The sequence below is a fragment of the Pongo abelii genome, chromosome 1, assembly GCF_028885655.2.
Source record: "Pongo abelii isolate AG06213 chromosome 1, NHGRI_mPonAbe1-v2.0_pri, whole genome shotgun sequence".
NCBI classification, from domain to species: domain Eukaryota; kingdom Metazoa; phylum Chordata; class Mammalia; order Primates; family Hominidae; genus Pongo; species Pongo abelii.
In genome coordinates, this window is record NC_071985.2 from 100326573 (window position 1) to 100345345 (window position 18773).

The 18773-nt window shown below is 44.7% G+C and overlaps 1 protein-coding gene across 2 annotated transcripts in view; it reads right to left on the reverse strand.

The window, feature by feature from the left end:
* PRPF3 (pre-mRNA processing factor 3) overlaps positions 1–18773 on the reverse strand; it is a 30544-nt gene extending 11771 nt beyond the window's left edge. The window contains exons 1-9 of one of the 2 annotated variants that reach the window (NM_001133309.2): positions 18728–18773; positions 15258–15450; positions 14466–14596; positions 11882–12028; positions 8660–8743; positions 8228–8448; positions 6204–6510; positions 3074–3240; positions 920–999 (exon numbers count right to left, since the gene is read on the reverse strand). In NM_001133309.2, the coding sequence (NP_001126781.1) occupies positions 920–999; positions 3074–3240; positions 6204–6510; positions 8228–8448; positions 8660–8743; positions 11882–12028; positions 14466–14596; positions 15258–15402 (1282 nt within the window). In that variant the 5' untranslated portion in view covers positions 15403–15450; positions 18728–18773. Of the gene's footprint in view, positions 1–919; positions 1000–3073; positions 3241–6203; positions 6511–8227; positions 8449–8659; positions 8744–11881; positions 12029–12708; positions 12805–14465; positions 14598–15257; positions 15451–18727 lie in introns of those variants that run through there. The other variant, XM_054547932.2, reaches the window with a different exon arrangement.

An 18773-nucleotide genomic window follows, 5' to 3' on the forward strand; every position in this document is an offset into this window, starting at 1 on the left:
AAAAAAAAAAAAAAAAAAAAAAGAAGCAACTTTGTTTCCCAGTTTCAACTTTGGGAAACTAACAAAAAGCCCTTTAGAGTTAGCATCCCTCACAGTGGGTAGTGGAGCATATCACATCTAATAACACACCAACCCAAGAGTTTAGCTCTTGCATTTGCATTTAGCTGTGGATGCCACAACATGTGGATTCTATAAAAGGACCAAGCTGACGGCTGTTTCCTAGGAACAATCAGGGAACTGTAAATGTAAAGCTTCATGAAATTTTGGGGGTTTTTTTCTTTTTTTTTTTTCTGAGACAAGGTCTGGCAGTATCATCTAGGCTGGAGTGCAGCAGCACCATCTCAGCTCACTGCAACTTCCACCTCCCAGGCTCAAGCCATCCTCCACACCTCAGCCTCCCAAGAGGCTGGGACTACAGATACACACCACCATGTCCGGCTGATGTTTTATTTTTTGTAGAGATGGGGTTTTGCCATGTTGCCTAGATCTCGAACTCCTGAGCTCAAGCAATCTGCCCACCTCAGCCTCCCAAAGTGCAGTGATTACAGGCATGAGCCACCATACCCAGCCAAATTTTTTTTCCTTGAGATGGGTCTCACTGTGTTGCCCAGACTGGTCTTGAATTCTTGGCCTCAAGCAATCCTCCTGCCTTGGCCTCCGAAAGTGTTTGGATTAGAGGCATGAGCCACCATGCTTGGCTGTCTCATGAAATTCTAAGCACAGGAATATGCACTTAAAATGTATGTTCACTGGTCAAACCACAAACTATTGTCAGGAAAAAACTGAATTAAAAAAAAGAATTACACATGGATAGTGGCTATTGTATTGAACAGCACAGATACAGAACATGTTCCTCACTGTATAAATTTCCAGTGGATAATGCTGCTCTAGAGACTTGATTCAGGAATCTATACATTACCTGGAGGATTGAGCTGGGCTGGATGTTCAACAAGATTTGTGATTCCAAAATAATCTTCTCTCTTGGGATTTTCCTCTGTACTAAAATTGTAGGAAGAAAAGAAAACACGATACGTGGGTAGAGATGATTCTAAGAGAGGAGTCTCAGAAATACAATGAAAAAACCCATTCTCTATAATGGGTTCTTGTGCTTGATATACCTAAAATAGCACTTATGTACCTAAAATATATAGTTAAATTACACATAATTTTCATGATGAGAAAACTGAGTCCCTCTATGGTTGAACACACTCTCCACAGCAATCATTCTCAACCTTTTTTCTACCATGCCACAGCTGATAGACGCTATGTTCTCTCATTAGTGACAGTAAGTCCCTGGAACAGTGGCTGACAAAGAATGGGCAAGGAAAGGCTAAGACAAAATCTACTAAAGCCATGTATCAGAATGATGGAGCAGGGCCAGGTGATATGGCTTATGCCTATAATCCCAGCAGTTTGGGAGATGAAGGCAGGTGGATCACCTGAGGTCAGGAGTTTGAGACCAGCTTGGCCAAAGAGTGAAACCCTTGTCTACTAAAAATATAAAAACTGGCCAGGTGTGGTGGTATTTGCCTGTAGTCCTGGATACTTACGAGGCTGAGCTAGGAGAATTGCTTCAACCCAGGAGACAGAGGTTGCAGCGAGCCGAGATCGTGCCACTGCACTCCCAGCTCGGGCAACAGAGCGAGACTCTTAAAAAAAAAAAAAAAAAAAAAAAAAAAAGGCCAGGCGTGGTGGCTCACGCCTGTAATCCCAGCCCTTTCGGAGGCTGAGGCGGGCAGATCACCTGAGGTCGGGAGTTTGAGACCAGCCTGACCACCATAGAGAAACCTCGTCTCTACTAAAAACACAAAAAATCAGCCAGGCGTGGTGGTGCATGCCTGTAATCTCAGCTACTTGGGAGGCTGAGGCAGGAGAATCACTTGAACCTGGGAGGCGGATGTTGTGGTGAGCCAAGATCGCTCCACTGCACTCCAGCCTGGGCAACAAGAGTGAAACTCCGTCTCAGAAAAAAAAAAAAGATGAAGCAGATATATTTAAAGCTCTTCAAATGTGTCTTATATCCTTTTTTTTTTTGAGACAGAGTTTCACCCTGGTATCCAGGATAGAGTGCAGTGCTCATGATCAAAGCTAACTGCAGCACACACCCTCCTGGGCTCAAGTGATTCTCTCACATCAGCCTCCTGGGTAGCCAGGACTACAGGTACAAGCCACCATGCCCAGCTACTTTTTTTTTTTTTAATCTTTGTAGAAATGAGGTCTCACCATATTGCCCAAGCTGGTCTTTAACTCCCGGGCTCAAGCAATCCTTCAGCCCTCAGCCTCCCAAAGTGATAGAATAACAGGTGTCAGCCACCGAGCCCAGCCTTATATGATATATTTACTATTATCTCACCTACCAACTAATAATCCTTGCTCTATCACAATGAGATCTTTAGGAAAGGTAAACACCTATAATATGTAGCAAAAGAATGTAATTAAGGAAAATAATGCTAAAAACAGGCAACAATGTGTAACAGAGCAAAAAGAATTCTAGACTTTGCTTTTGTAGATTGTGTCCCTGGTTATCCTACATTAACCCCAAAAGCTAAAAACAGCCTATATGATACATCACTTACAAATGCAGGAGCTTGGCCAGGTGCAGTGGCTCATGCCTATAATCCCAGCACTTTGGGAGGCTAAGGCGGGCGGATCACCTGAGGTCAGGAGTTTGAGACCAGCCTGGCCAACATGGCAAAACCCTGTCTCTATCAAAAATACAAAAAGCAGATGGGCGTGGTGGCACACACCTGTAGTCCCAGCTACTCGGGGGGCTGAGATTCAAGGAGAATTCAAGGAGAATCTCTTGAACTCGGGAGGTGGAAGTTGCAATGAGCTGAGATCGTGCCACTGCACTCCGGCCTGGGTGACAGAGTGAGACTCCCTCTCAAAAAAAAAAAAAAAATACGGGACCTTGTGTACAGTTACTTATCTCTCTTGGATTTAAAAATTTTAATTAATGAATGAGTACCATCCTTCCCACTAAAACCATAGCTTTACTAAAAGGTATTAACTTGAATCTTAAACTCAGCTGATTAAAAACTGTTTTTTTAAAAAGGTACTAAAACAAACTCACAGATCAAAGCCATTGGGGATTATGTAAGAGTCCCACCACTCAATTTCAGGAATATCTCCTTCCTTTAGCTCCTTCTTAGGAGCAATGAGGGCAAGCCTAGTCGAAGTATGGATGCCTGTTTTTCGAGCTGCTTGTGAAATCTCTGCCTGTAGCTTCTCCAGTTGAGCCTAAAAACAAGATAATCCAAGACAGAAAGATAAATTGGAGTCATAGAAAACAGAATTTGTAGAATCTCCATTTTTTTTTTTTTTTTTTTTTTGAGACGGAGTTTCGTTCTTCTTGCCCAGGCTGGAGTGCAATGGCATGGTCTTGGCTAACAGCAACCTCCACCTTCCAGGTTTAAGCGATTCTCCTGCCTAAGCCTCCTCAGTAGCTGGGATTACAGGCATGTGCCACCACCCTCAGCTAATTTTGTATTTTTAGTAGAGATGGGGTTTCTCCATGTTGCTCAGCCTGGTCTCAAACTCCCGACATCAGGTGATCTGCCTGCCTCAGCCTCCCAAAGTGATGGGATTACGGGCATGAGCCACTGTGCCTAGCCAGAATCCCAGTTTTTTGTTTTTTTTTTTTTTTTTTTGAGACAGAGTCTTGCTCTGTCACCCAGGCTGGAGTGCAGTGGTGCGATCTTGGTTCACTGTAAGCTCCGCCTCCCGGGTTCATGCCATTCTCCTGCCTCAGCCTCACGAGTAGCTGGGACTACAGGCGCCCATCACCACGCCCAGTTCATTTTTTTGTATTTTTAGTAGAGAAGGGATTTCACCATGTTAGCCAGGATGGTCTCCATCTCCTGACCTAGTGATCCGCCCACCTCGGCCAAGAATCCCAAATTTTAAAACACTTCCGTGTTGAACTCTTTACACCTAACACAAGTTCATAATTTCTGAAAGCTTAGAAAGGAGTTGTTCTGCTTTATTTTATCCTTTATTTAGTTCATTTACATAGATCTCACCTTCAACCCCTCCCTTTACTCCACAGTATATGCCTGCAGTAAATACACAGAAATAGAATTTTATGGCTGGGTGTGGTGGCTCACCCCTGTAATCCCAGCACTTTGGGAGGCCGAGGCGGGAGGATCATGAGGTCAGGAGATCGAGACCATCCTGGCTAACACAGTGAAACCCCGTCTCTACTAAAAACACAAAAAAATTAGCCAGGCGTGGTGGCGGGCACCTGTAGTCCCAGCTACTTAGGAGGCTGAGGCAGGAGAATGGCGTGAACCCAGGAGGCGGAGCTTGCAGTGAGCTGAGATCGTGCCACTGCACTCCAGCCTGGGTGACAGAGCGAGACTCCGTCTCAAAAAAAAAAAGAATTTTATGAAAACCTCACTTTGAGAGGATAAAAAGAAGGCAAAGGTCATTCAATATACAATCAATTCAACTCTCCAGGTGCACTGTCTGCATTAAATTTTAACTATAGGCAAGCCTTCCTTAGTCACTCAGAATGTTTCAAATTGTTTCCCTCCACTTAGTTGTATGTGGAGAATTTTCAAACTCAATTTCATAATATTTCCACTTATGTAGAAACGAATTAGGAAGTAAAATCTGCTAAAAAAAATTACGTATTATAGAAATAAATATATATACATATTTTTTGAGACAGAGTTTCACTCTTTTGCCCGGGCTGGAGTGCAGTGGTGCGATCTCGGCTCACTGCAACCTCTGCCTTCCAGTTTCAAGTGATTCTCCTGACTCAGCCTCCCAAGTAGCTAGGATTACAGGCACCCGCCACCACGCTCGGTCAATTTTTGTACTTTTAGTAGAGATGGGGTTTCATCATGTTGGGCAGGCTGGTCTCGAACTCCTGACCTTGTGATCCACCCACCGTGGCCTCCCAAAGCGCTGGGATTACAGGCTTGAGCCACCTTGTCCGGCACATTTTTCAAAGTATTCATTGCTTTAAATCAGGGGTCCCCAACCCACCAATCTGTGGCCTTTTAGGAACTGGGCTGCACAACAGGAGGTGAGCAGCAGGCAAGCCAACAGAGTTTCATCTGTACTTACAATTGCTCCCTATTACCTGCATTATGGCCTGAGCTCCACCTCCTGTCAGATCATCCGTGGCATTAGATTCTCATAGGAGCGCGAACCCTATTGTGAACTGTACATGTGAGGGGGCTATGTTGCACATTCCTTATGAGAATCTAATGCCTTATGATCTGTCACTGTCTGCCATCACACCCAAATGGGACCGTCTCAGCAGGAAAACAAGCTCAAGGCTCCCAGTGATTTTATATTATGGTGAGTTATATAATTATTTCATCATATGTTACAATAAAATAATAATAGAAATAGGCCAGCACAGTGGCTCACGCCTGTAATCCCAGCACTTTGGGAGGTCAAGGCAGGCAGATCACAAGGTCAGGAGTTTAAGACCAGCTGGGCCAACATAGTGAAACCCTGTCTCTACTAAAAATACAAAAAATTAGTCAGGCATGGCAGCGCACGCCTGTAGTCCCAGCTACTCAGGAGGCTGAAGCAGGAGAATCGCTTGAACCCAGGAGGCAGAGGTTGCAGTGAGCTGAGATTGTACCACTGCACTCCAGCCCAGGTAACAGTGCAAGACTCCATCCCCCTCTCTGCCCAAAAAAAAAAAAAAAAAGGCGGGTGCGGTGGCTCACGCCTGTAATCCCAGCACTTTGGGAGGACAAGGTGGGCAGATCACCTGAGGTCATGAGTCCGAGACCAGCCTGACCAACATGGAGAAACCCCATCTCTACCAAAAATACAAAATTAGCCAGGCGTGGTGGCACATGCCTGTGATCCCAGCTACTCGGGAGGCTGAGGCAGGAGAATCACTTGAACCTGGGAGGCGAAGGTTGCAGTAAGCCGAGATCGCACCATTGCACTCCAGCCTGGGCAACAAGAGCGACACTCCATCTCGAAAAAAATAATAATAATAAAGTACACAATAAATGACAATAAATGTAATGTGCTTGAACCATCACGAAACCATCCTTACTCCAGGGGAAAAATTATCTTCCATGAAACGAGTCCCTGGTGCCAAAAACGTTGAGGACTGCTGCTTTAAATGACCTATTTATCTAATTTCCTAGAACATAGAGATTCAACAATGTTTTCTTGTCAGCTTCTTAACTTTTTCCAAATTCTGTGTTATACTCTAAGCCAGATACCTTTGTCCGTAATCGCTGAGCAATCTTCTCAAATTTGCCCTTGTCATGGAATTTAAAAGTGCGTCTCTGGCGCTGGGAAGGGGCAATGGAGACTCGGGGGTCAAAAAAGGTATTGGATTCCATGTCTTCTGATGGCTTTTCCTTTAGTTGTTGCTTGAATTGTTCCCTCTTCACAGCACGAATATTGGCTTTCAGAGTAGGCATGCGGTGTGTCAGCTCAATCTCCTTGCCTGTTGCATCTACAGTGCGCCCTTGCTCATCCAGGATCAGTGGTGTAGGTTTTGTTTGGTCTTTTAACTCCACCTTCCTGAAAAATAGCCCACAAAGAAATAAATCCTGTATGGAACACTAAGGCAAGCAAAAAACAAAATAAAGCCAGGCGTGGTGGCTCAAGCCTTGAACCACAGCATTTTGGGAGGCCAAGGCAGAGGGATCACTTGAGCCTGGGAGTTAAAGACCAGTCTGGCCAACACAAGGAGACCCCATCTCAACAAAAAATTTAAAATTAGCTGGGTGTGGTGGCATATACCTGTGGTCCCAGCTACTCAGGAGGTTGAGGAGGATCACTTGAGCCCAGGAAGTCGAGGCTGCAGTGCCTTCTCTATAAGAGTTATTTGGATGGACGGGCGTGGTGGCTCACACTGTAATCCCAGCACTTTGGGAGGCTGAGGCGGGTGGATCGCTTGAGCCCAGGAGTTCGAGACCAGCCTTGGCAACACAGTGAAACCCCATCTCTACAAAAAATACAAAATTTAGACGGGCACCTATAGTCCCAGCTACTGAACCTGGGAGGCAGAGGTTGCAGGGAGCCGAGATCACTGCACTCCAGCTTGGGCGACAGAGTGAGACTCCCTCTGAACAACAACAAAAAAAAAAAAAAAAAAAAGAAAAAAAAGGACAATAAAATAATTCTAGGGAACAATCTCATCAGTGAGTAATACCACCTTTTTTTTTGAGACATGGTCTCACTGTGTTGCCCAGGCTAAAGTACAGTGGCACAATCACAGCTCATTGCAACCTCAACCTCCCAGGCCCAAAGAAATTCTCCCACCTCAGCCTCCTAAGTAGCTGGAACTACAGGCATGCTCTACCATGCCTGGCTAATTTTTGTATATTTTAGAGAGATGGGGTTTTGCCATGTTGCCTAGGCTGGTCTTGAACTCCTGAGCTCAAGCAATCTGCCAGTCTCGGCCTCCCAAAGTGCTGGGATTACAGGTGTGAGCCACCGCGCCCTGCCAATAGTACCTTGATTAAAAATATCAAAGTGGATATTTCAGTAGACAGGACAACCGAATGAAATGAGTTGATAAATTATATGAATTTATAATCCTATCTTTCATTATCCCTGAATTCTTATGTCAGTCATGGGATGCCAGACCATTGACTAGTTGCAGAGGAACCTCAGATCTAATCTCACACAATGTGGTTTAATGGATAAATCTGAGTTTGAAACCAGGAAGGAAACCTGGCTCTACTCCTAGCTCCAATATTAGATTAATAACCTCAATCTCAGTTATATCAATCATAAGAAGATAATAAACCCTGCAACAGGGAAGACAGAGAAAAAATTCAACTGGTTAATCAATCACACCTAAGAAATATGAAACTGTGAGAAATGATCTAGGTTCTGTGGAAAAAGAGGATCAGTAATATTTTGTTTGTTGTTTTCTTTGAGCCAGAGTCTCCCTCTGTCACCCACGCAGTGGCACAATCTCAGCTCACTGCAACCTCTGCCTCCTGGGTTCAAGCGATTCCCCTGCCTCAGCCTCCCACGTAGCTGGGATTACAGGCATGCACCACCACGCCTGGATAATTTTTGTATTTTTAGTAGGGATGGGGTTTCACCATATTGGCCAGGTTGGTCTCGAACTCCTGACCTCAGGTGATCCACCTACCTCAGCCTCCCAAAGTGCTACGATTACAGGCCTGAGGCACCGCGCCCAGCCAGATCAGTAACATTCAAAGGTATTTATTGCTTCTCAAACTTCAGAAATGAAAAGGTATTCTATGAAATAGAAACTCACGGGGGAGCAATGCCCATGGCATGGAGATTAGCCAGGCCCACCATGTTGGCATTGCCGATGAGTCCTGGCTTCAGTGCCAGCTGGGCTTGGATTCGAGCTTGTAGTTCAGCTGCTTTCCTTGCCTTCTCAATGGCATCGTTCATGAAAGTGGCAGCCTGGGAGGGCTGAATAGTGTTGCCAATTGGAAGTCGCTCTGGTTGGGAGGAAGAAGGAGTCTTTGGCTGTGAAATAGAGAAAAAGAAATCAGAGGAATTAAGACAGGCAGACAAATACACATACATACACACAGATACACACACACATCGTGGTAGACTGTAGCAGATAATTATGAAGTGAAACATGCAGTCACCTCTTCTAGTCTCTCATTTTGAGTGGATGGCAAGAAATTCTGTGCCAAAGATTATTCTGTTCAGAGTAATCTAGACACAATACCTGAGGTGTAGGGGGGCTAATGAAGCTCAGCTGTTTTTTCCTCTCCTCGATTTGTCGTGTTGCTGCCTCCATCATCTGTTTGATCTGCTCTCCAGGAAAAAAATTGAAAAACTGTTATTTCTCCTTTTTACTTCTCCCATTCAGGTTTTTAAACCCATAAGGCTCTCAGGTCTAGACACTTAAAATTTTTTGAATGACTATACCACATTCTGCCTGCACCATAGTGCAAAAAATGTAGTCAAGATAAGTGAGCACTGGAATTTTTCAACCCATGTTCCTAAAGCAAGATTAGCATATTAAGTAGTAATACAGTGTGATGATTGAGACTCTGGAGTCAGAGAAACCTGAGTTTGAATCTTAACTCTGCCACTTAATGCCTTTGTTACCTTGGATAAGGAACTTAGTCTCTAAACCTCCTAAGTGTCTAGAAGGGGGAAAAAAACAGTACCTACCTTATAGGTCTAGTGTAACCACTTAAATAATGCATGCAAACCTAACAGAACCTACACAAAATATTATACTTAATTTTTTTTTTTTTTGAGATGGAGTCTCGCTCCGTCATCCAGGCTGGAGTGCAGTGGCGCGATCTCGGCTCACTGCAAGCTCTGCCTCCCCGGTTCATGCCATTCTCCTGCCTCAGCCTCCCAAGTAGCTGGGACTATAGGCGCCCACCACCACGCCCGGCTAATTTTTTGTATTTTTAGTAGAGACGGGGTTTCACCCTGTTAGCCAGGATGGTCTCGATGCCCTGACCTCGTGATCCGCCCACCTCGGCCTCCCAACGTGCTGGGATTACAGGTGTGAGCCACCACGCCCAGCCTATACTTAATTTTTTTAAAAAATCATGATATTAGTACTTGAACTACTAGTTTGGGAAACAAGAGACTATGGTGCAAAGACCTGCTCCCTAGTCTCTATAAACCCCTTCTGTCCTAAAGAAGTTCAGAATGATAAGCTTTGAGGGTATGGCCAAACAACTCCTCTTGCATTTTGCAAAACAGACCTGTTCTTAAACTGCTTCAAGATATTTTTAAACATTTGTCTTTAACATTTTTTCTTGAATAGGTGATATATTCAAAATTCAAAAATTACAGAAGGGTCAGGTATGGTGGCTCACGCCTGTAATCCCAGCACTTTGAGAGGCTGAGGTGGGTGAATCACTTGAGGTCAGGAGCTGAAGACCAGCCTGGCTAACATGGTGAAACACCGTCTCTAGTAAAAATACAAAAATTAGCCGGGTGTGGTGGTGGGCGCCTGTAATGCCAGCTACTCAGGAGGCTGAGGCAGGAGAAGCGCTTGAATCCAGAAGGCTGAGGTTACAGTGAGCCAAGATCATGCCACTGCACTCCAGCATGGACAACAGAGGGAGACTCCATCTCTAAATAAGTAAAGAAAGAAAATAAAAAAATTAAAAATTACAGGGCTGGGCGTGGTGGCTCAGGCCTGTAATCCCAACACTTTGGGAGGCCAAGGCGGGTGGATCATGAGTTCAGTTGTTTGAGACCAGCCTGCCCAACATGGTGAAACCCCATCTCTACTAAAAATACAAAAATTAGCTGGACATGGTGATGCACATCTGTAATCCCAGCTACTCAGCAGGCTGAGGCAGGAGAACTGCTGGAACCCAGGAGGCGGACGTTGCAGTGAACTGAGATCACGGCATTGCACTCCAGCCTAGGCAACAGTGCAAGAGCGAGACTCCGTCTCAAAAAATAAAATAAAATAAAATAAAATGAAAAATTACAGGCTGGGCCTGGTGGCTCACATCTGTAATCCCAGCACTTTGGGAGGCTGAGGCGGGCAGATCACGAGTTCAGGAGTTCGAGACCAGCCTGACCAACATGGTGAAATCCCGTCTCTACTAAACATACAAAAAAATTAGCTAGGCGTGGTGGCGCGTGCCTGTAATCCCAGCTACTTAAGGGACTGAGGCAGAAGAATAGCTTGAACCCGGGAGGCAGAGGTTGCAGTGAGCTGAGATAGCGCCATTACACTCCAGCCTGGGCAACAGAGTGAGACTCCGTCTCAAAAAAAAAAAAAAAGAAAGAAACATAACAAAAGGATATGTTGTGAATACGTCCATCCCCATTCTCCATAAAAAACATCATTGGGCCTGGCGCGGTGGCTCATGTCTGTAATCCCAGCACTTTGGGAGGCCGAGGCGGGCGAATCACGAGGTCAGGAGATCAAGACCATCCTGGCTAACATGGTGAAACCCCATCTCTACTAAAAATACAAAAAATTAGTCGGGAATGGTGGTACGTACCTGTAGTCCCAGCTACTCAGGAGGCTGAGGCAGGAGAATGGCATGAACCCGGGAGGCAGAGGTTGCAGTGAGCCAAGAACGCGCCACTGTACTCCAGCCTAAGTGACAGAGCGAGACTCCATCCCCCCCGCCGAAAAAGAAAATAATCGGCTGGGCGTGGTAGCTCATGCCTGTAAGTCCAGCACTTTGGGAGGCTGAGACAGGAGGATCACTTCAGCCCAGGAGTTCAAGACCTGGGCAACGTGGTGGAACTCTATCTTTAAAAAAAATACAAAAATCAGCCAGGCATGGTGACCTGTAGTCCTAGCTACTTGGGAAGCCAAGGTGGGAGGATCACTCAAGCCCGGGAGGCAGAAGTTGCAGTAAGCCAAGATCTCGCCACTGAACTCTAGCCTGGACAACAAAGTGAGACCTTGCCTGAAAAACAAAAACAGGCTAGGCACGGTGGCTCATGCCTATAATCCCAGCACTTTGGGAGGCCAAGGTAGGCAGATCACTTGAGGTCAGGAGTTCCAGACCAGCCTGGTCAACATGGTGAAACCCTGTCTCTACTAAAAATACAAAAATTAGCCAGGCGTGGTGGCAAACGCCTGTAATCCTAGCACTCTGAGAGGCTGAGGTGAGTGCATCACCTGAGATCAGGAGTTCAAGACCAGCCTGGCCAACATGGTGAAACCCCGTCTCTACTAAAAATACAAAAATTAGCCAGGCTTGGTGGTGGATGCCTGTAATCCCAGCTACTCAGGAGGCTGAGACAAGAGAATTGCTTGAACCCGGGAGGTGGAGGTTGCAGTGAGCTGAGATCACGCCACTGTATTCCAGCCTGGGCGACAAGAGCAAAACTCCATCTCAAAAAATAAAAATTAAAAAAAAAAATCCACAATAAATACAGACCCATGCACCTTTTGCCTCTTCAACTCACAAAACCACTTTGCTTCCAGTACCTAATTACTAACCTGGAGCTTAGTCAGCATGCCAGGGCTCTCTGATGGAGGCCCAGGGATCACCTCTGGCTCTTCTTCCACCTCCTCAAAACGGGGTATTCGTCGCTTCTTTACTCCTGATGATTCTTTAGAGATCTCAGAGTCATCACCAAACACCTCCTAAGGGAACCCAAGATGAAAGAAAAGCTGTATCCCTCCCCGTGGGGAGAAGGGAAGAATTATCCTAGCCCCTACCAGCATTTTCTGGCTATTCCCAGGGGAATATGACACAACCTTGCAAATAGCCACCTGCCAGAAGCAGGGTCTACTAGACTCTCCACCAAGTGGACCATCTCACCCAACTTCAACATTCTCCTAATCCAGTCAAACAAATTTCATTCCCATGTTCTTATAAATGTTCCCATCTCAAGGTCTTTGCAAATGCTACTGCCCACATTTATAATGATTTCTCTCAACTTTTCCACAACCCCTGTTCCAAATCCTGGCTAAAACTCACCTCCTCCAAGAAGTTTTCCTCATTATAACCTTATCCCACTCTGATTAAACTTTTGTTTCACATTCTCTTAGCATGTAAGAGTTTGGTTCATATTAGGTTAAATTACATTGTTGATATTCTGTTTGCCAAGTGTTAAGTATTTCAATGTTAGTATAGTTTTCCCAACTAAGTCTAAGCTCTTCCAGGACAGGGGCTTTCTCTTTCTTCTTCAGTAATCCCCATTAACACTTTGTTTTCATCAAACAATGGGAACTCAAATATGATGACTAATTTGCAAGGTGAATTTAACAGGACCGAGAGTGGCCAACTGGAAGGGACAATGGGAAAAAGCAAATGTACACACCGGTGGTAGGCTTTGGGTGACATCCCCTCTTCACTAGGAGGGCTCGTGTTTTGCAAGGACATATCCTCGGCCAGGGGCGAGCGCTTCCTGGAACTCCTACAGTTCAAGAAAAAGGACTCTCCCATAATATATTGTGTGGGGTGGGGACCTGAATGGACCAAAAATGGGACCCGTATCCCAAGGCTATCTAGACACCTCCTTCAAGAAGCCATTTTTATTAATCCCACCCAATGTAGTCACTTCATTCACAGCATGCCCTCAAGCACTCATACAGAAGTATGCCCTACTGGCCAGGCGCAGTGGCTCATGCCTGTAATTCCCGCACTTTGGGAGGCCGAGGCAAGTGGATCTTGAGGTCAGGAGTTCGAGACCAACCTGATCAACATGATAAAACCCCATCTCTACTAAAAATACAAAAATTAGCCAGGCATGGTGGCATGTGCCTGTAATCCCAGCTACTCAGGAGGCTGAGGCAGGAGAATCGCTTGAACCTGGGAGGGGGCGGTTGCAGTGAGCCGAAATTGTGCTACTGTACTCCAGCCTGGGCAACAGAGTGAGACTCACCCTCAAAAAAAAAAAGAAAAGAAATATGCCCTATCGTGATATAATCTTCACTGTACAGATCTGTGTATACTGTGGATCAATCATTCCACCTTAAATATAACACAATTCAACATAGGTCTGAAATTCTATAACCAACCCTAAAATTTACATGAAACTGCTACTTAGATTTTTTAATACGTGAATATATATTTTGTGATACCCCTGCCTCTTCTAAATTGCAACTCCTGGGCCCAAGAGATCCTCTTGCCTCAGCTTCCCAAGTAGCTAGGATTACAGGCATATGCCACAGTGCCTGACAAATTACAAATTGTTTTAAGGCAAGGACTATCTCTCCTTCTCTGATCACCCTACAGTGCTCCAAACACAAAGGGCACAAATCTCTCTGTTTTTTTTTAGCTCCATAGCCTGGCCAGGGGACCAAGCAGACATTACTTATTCATTCTTTTCTCTCAGGAAAAGTAATGGGATAGCCAAGGTATCAAAAGAACTTTGGAAGGTTTGATAGGAGTCACAGAACATTTTTGTTTTCTAAAGAGAGATACTGGGAAATGAGTAAAAAGATAGGCTACTTGATACTGCTAATACTGAAAGAGGCCAGGATCAGTCGGCAACTACAGAATAAAAAGTGTAGTAGTTAAGGGGGTACTGACAACTCCTCCAAGTGTTTCACTCATGGCACCAGAGGACCAGCAATATGCCATAGAGCAAATGGTAAGCTCTCAAGAATATAATAAATAATAGTTATTTTTTGGTATTCTATCTACAAGTGCATTGCAGAGAAACCTCTACAAAGAAGCAACAATGAGGTCTACAGCTCAGGTACCAGTGGAGTCACATTCTAAAACAACTTATTAGGCCTCAAATAAATCAAACATAAAATCTTAGAGCAGTCAGTTTATAAGTAACAGCAAGAAGGAAAAAAGGAAATATGGAGAAACATGAGAACCAAAACTCCTGTTATCTAAAAAAAGACAAAGCTGCCAATTATTTCTTTGGATATTTCAACCCATGAACTTAGAGGTAGTTCAGATGGTGATGACACAAATTCACCTCTCCTACTTCAATGTCTAAGTACCTCTCTTGAACATTTGCTGCTCTAAATAGAGGATATCAACGTGTGAACTGGTAAGCTCAGCAACTCTGTTACCATTCAAAACAGTCCTGAGCTCATTAGACAGTAAATTATAACCTACCTTTAGCTCTCGTTTTCTGCTCCTGTCACTGCTAGACTTGGAATGCCTAGAGCTTCGGCCTTCCTCCACAGCCTCAAACAGTTTGTCCACAAATCGGAGAGTAGAATCATCAAGAAAAGGTTTCAGATGATCTGACAGGAAGAAAGGCGGTGGTAGGGTTGGAAAGGTAAGAGTACATAGTCTAATACTAGGCCTATAACAGGTACCAACACTGGAATTTTATTCCCAGGAGTGAAACAAATTTTAAATTTTTTGTAGGATTCCCATCTCTCCTACATTGAATGACCTTGCCCTGTGAGATGAAAATAGTTATAATTTTTTGAAATGGGAAGTGGTGCAGTCAGAGCAACCTGTTTACGTTGAACATCAAGTTTAAGATGAATAACCACCCTCACCTTTCCCAAATAGCAAGTTGTAGAAGACTACCATTAACAAAATCTACCTCCTTCAAGCTTTTTCATGTATTTCGTAAAGATTTTTATATGTTGAGATGTTCAATCTGAATCTGAATATGCCTATCTGACTTAAGCATACTTCCTAAGTAAATTTAACTTAGGTGACTTAGTATGGTAGCCAAAGGAAGATTTAAAATCTATCACAATAACATAAAAAATAAGCAATAAAAGAAAAAGCAAATTATTATTTAGCCTATTTTCACTATAATACAGGTGAAAATAAAATATGGCCTGCCCTTTTTTTAGATGTTCCCAACAGAGAGAACTTTGGGGAAGTTCAAAGCAGTGTTTGGGGTCACCCTATATGTTAAGACAAAAGATGCAGAAAGGTACATACCGGCTGCCTTCTTCTTGTCCATGCCCTTCCCCACACAGTTCAATGCTGCTGTGACCACTGTAGGCTCTGAGAAACCCAGGACCCTCTTCACTGTCTTCTCTATCCATGGTTTCAGCTCATCCAGCTCCCTCTTTGACAGTGCCATTTTTCAGGAAAAAGAGAACAATAGCTCAAACAGGACTCAATACTATACCTAAAAAAAAAAAAAAAAAAAAAAAGTTAGAGAATAAGAAAAGACTAAAGTGGGCTCGGTGCAGTGGCTCATGCCTGTAATCCCAACACTTTGGGAGGCCAAGGTGGATGGATTGCCTGGGGTCAGGAGTTCGAGACCAGTCTGGCCAACATGGTGAAACCCTCTCTCTACTAAAAATACAAAAAAATTAGCTGGGCGTGGTGGCATGTGCCTGTAATCCCAGCTACTCGGGAGGCTGAGGCAGGAGAATAACCAGGGAGGTGAAGCTTGCAACAAGTCAAAATCGCACCACTGCACTCCAGCCTGGGTGACAAAGCGAGACTCTCTCTCTCAAAAAAAAAAAGACTAAAGTGATCCAGGGAAATGGTTAGTACATCAGGAATGCATTCCCCACCCCTATTCTCAATCCCTAGACAAGTTTTTCCAACTCATTTGAAGGCAAATATTTTCCCCAAGAACCATATCTCAAAGCAGAAAGAGATCCCATTTGATTTTTAATTCTAACTCTTAAGTTGATCAATGAAATCTGCGGAATAAACAAACTTTGTGAATAAGCTAAGTCTGAGAAATTAGTTCTAGCTTCTTTCTTGATCCTGTCATATCAACAAGGACTTGCAAACCTAGTAACACTAAAACAGAACTAAAAAAGCCAATCCAGAGGCCAGCTTTTCCATTCTTCCTACTTCCAGGCAGGCATTCCCTAACCCAACCCTGACTTATGTAGGATTCCCTTCTTTTAAGGTATGCAAGTAAAAGAGGGTTTATCTAGGTCAGTCATCCTAGATATTAAATTAAATCTCATGATCTTTAAGAATGTTCTGGCCGGGCGCGGTGGCTCACGCCTGTAATCCCAGCACTTTGGGAGGCTGAGGCGGGTGGATCACGATGTCAGGAGTTCAAGACCAGCCTGGCCAAGATGGTGAAACCCCATCTCTACTAAAAACTACAAAAAAAAATTAGCTGGGCATGGTGGCAGGCACCTGTAATTCTAGCTACTCGGAGGCTGAGGCAAGAGAATCCCAGGCAGCAGAGGTTGCAGTGAGCCGAGATCACGCCACTGCACTCCAACCTGGGTGACAGAGTAAGACTCCGTCTCAAAAAAAAAAAAAAAAAGAATGTTCTGTCACATTTCTCTGTGGTCATATTCATCCCAGTGGGAATTCTGCATACAGGTAATTATCATGTTCAATCTACAGGGTCTCCATCAGCTGACTTGATGATCCTTCAGCTCAGAAAAGAATACCCTCATTTTTCTTTTGAGACAGAGTCTCACTCCGTTGCCCAGGCTGGAGTGCAGTGGCGTAATCTTGGTTCACTGCAACCTCCATCTCCTGGGTTCGCTTGATTCTCCTGCCTCAGCCTCCCAAGTAGCTGGGACTACAGGCATGCACCACCACGCCTGGCCAATTTTGTAGTTTTAGTAAAGACGCGGTTTCACCATATCGGCCAGGTAACTCCTTACCTCAAGTGATCTGCCCACCTTGGCCTCCCAAAGTTCTGGAATTACAGGCGTGACCCACTGCACCTGTCTCTACTAAAAATACAAAAATTAGCCAGGTGAGGTGGTGGGCACCTCTAATCCCAGCTACTTATAAGGCAGAGGCAGGAAAATCACTTGAACCCAGGAAGCGGAGGTTGCAGTGAGCCAAAATCATGCCACTGCACTCCAGCCTGGGTGACAGAGTGAAACTGTGTCTCCAAAAAAAAAAAGCCAGGTGCGGTGGCTCACGCCTGTAATCCCAGCACTTTGGGAGGCCAAGGTGGGTGGATTACCTGATGTCAGGAGTTCGAGACCAGCCTGGCCAACATGGTGAAACCCCATCCCTATTAAAAATACAAATATTAGCTGGGCGTGGTGACCTGCACCTGTAATCCCAGCTACTCTGGAGGCGGAGACAGGAGAATCCCTTGAACATAGAAGGCAGAGGTTGCAGTGAGCTGAGATCGCGCCACTGCACTCCAGCCTGGGCGACAGAGCAAGACTCCGTCTCAGGGAAAAAAAAAATGTGCGTAAATGGGAGTCAATAAATTGACTGACCTCAATTTCCAAGCTCAGCTATTCCCAGCAGTGCCACTTATCAAAGATCTGGTCTTACAAGATGTTTTAAGACATCTTTTCTCCAAAAAATCCAGTCTGATTAACTTCTACATTCTTGGTAGGTTTAGCCTCTATACTAGAGTCTGTAAGACTTGCTGCCAGATAGACTCACTTTTGGTATATCCAAAGGAAGCTAGTAGATTGAAGTGATGAAACTAAGACTGAAAGATTTTCTGCCTCAGTGACAAGTTACGTGAGTAATTCTATGGTGGCTCTATTACCCCACAATGAGTAGACAGACATACAGCCTACCACTTTCTACATATTACACATGTATTGCACAAAAGCGGCATATCCAGACGCCATAGAAAGTGAAAACAAGAGTTCACACAGAAACAGCTGGGACACTGAGCTCCACCATTTACAAGCCCTTGGGCAAGTTAATTAATTCTTTGGAGCCACAGTTTACTCATCTTACAAAATGAGGACTGCCATATTTACATTTTAATTCATTCAATAAATAGTTATTGAGTAACTAAGTGTCAACCAATGTACTAGGTGCGGTGGATACATAAAACAGTGAGCAAAACTAACAAGAATCCTCACCTTAACTGGTCTTATATTCCACTAGAATTGAATGATAGGCTAGAAAGTATAGGCAATTTGAAAGCCCAAAGCAATAAATGAGGTGCCATTGTTACCTCCATAAGATGATGTGCAAACTAAACAGCCAATGGACAAAAAAGTTTCAAACGGTAATTAGTCTTGTCACTAATCAAATGCTCAACAATAACTGCGAGGTGCGGGGGTACTGGGGGTGCGGAGGGAGAGCGAGGTACAATGATCTCTCCTCTTAATGAACAGGCAGCAGAATCCAAATCCAGTCTTCTGAAGGAATTCCTTACTCCGTGCTCTTGTTTGCTACAACCTGAGTTTCCCTCTGCAGCACCCCCCAATCTTCATTTTTACTCTCTCCGTCACTCCAACCAGTCTCTTACTCTACCTTGTTCTACCTAAACTCCTCACCCCAGAGCTGGTCTCCCCCACCCGGTCTCCTTCCCGCCCCCGCCCTTTTCCTCTCAACAATCTCATTCCAACCTCTTCTCCCACCAAACCAGGTACTCCTTTCACACTCCTTCCCGCTGAACCCTCCCGCTTCGGTCCTCCCCTTGGACTGAGCCCCCGGCCACAGTGGAGCGGACTGGAATTACCCTCTCTGGGCCCGGGGCCACTACTCACCTCAAAAACTTCAGCCCCTGAGACGGAGCTCGAACGTTACACCGGA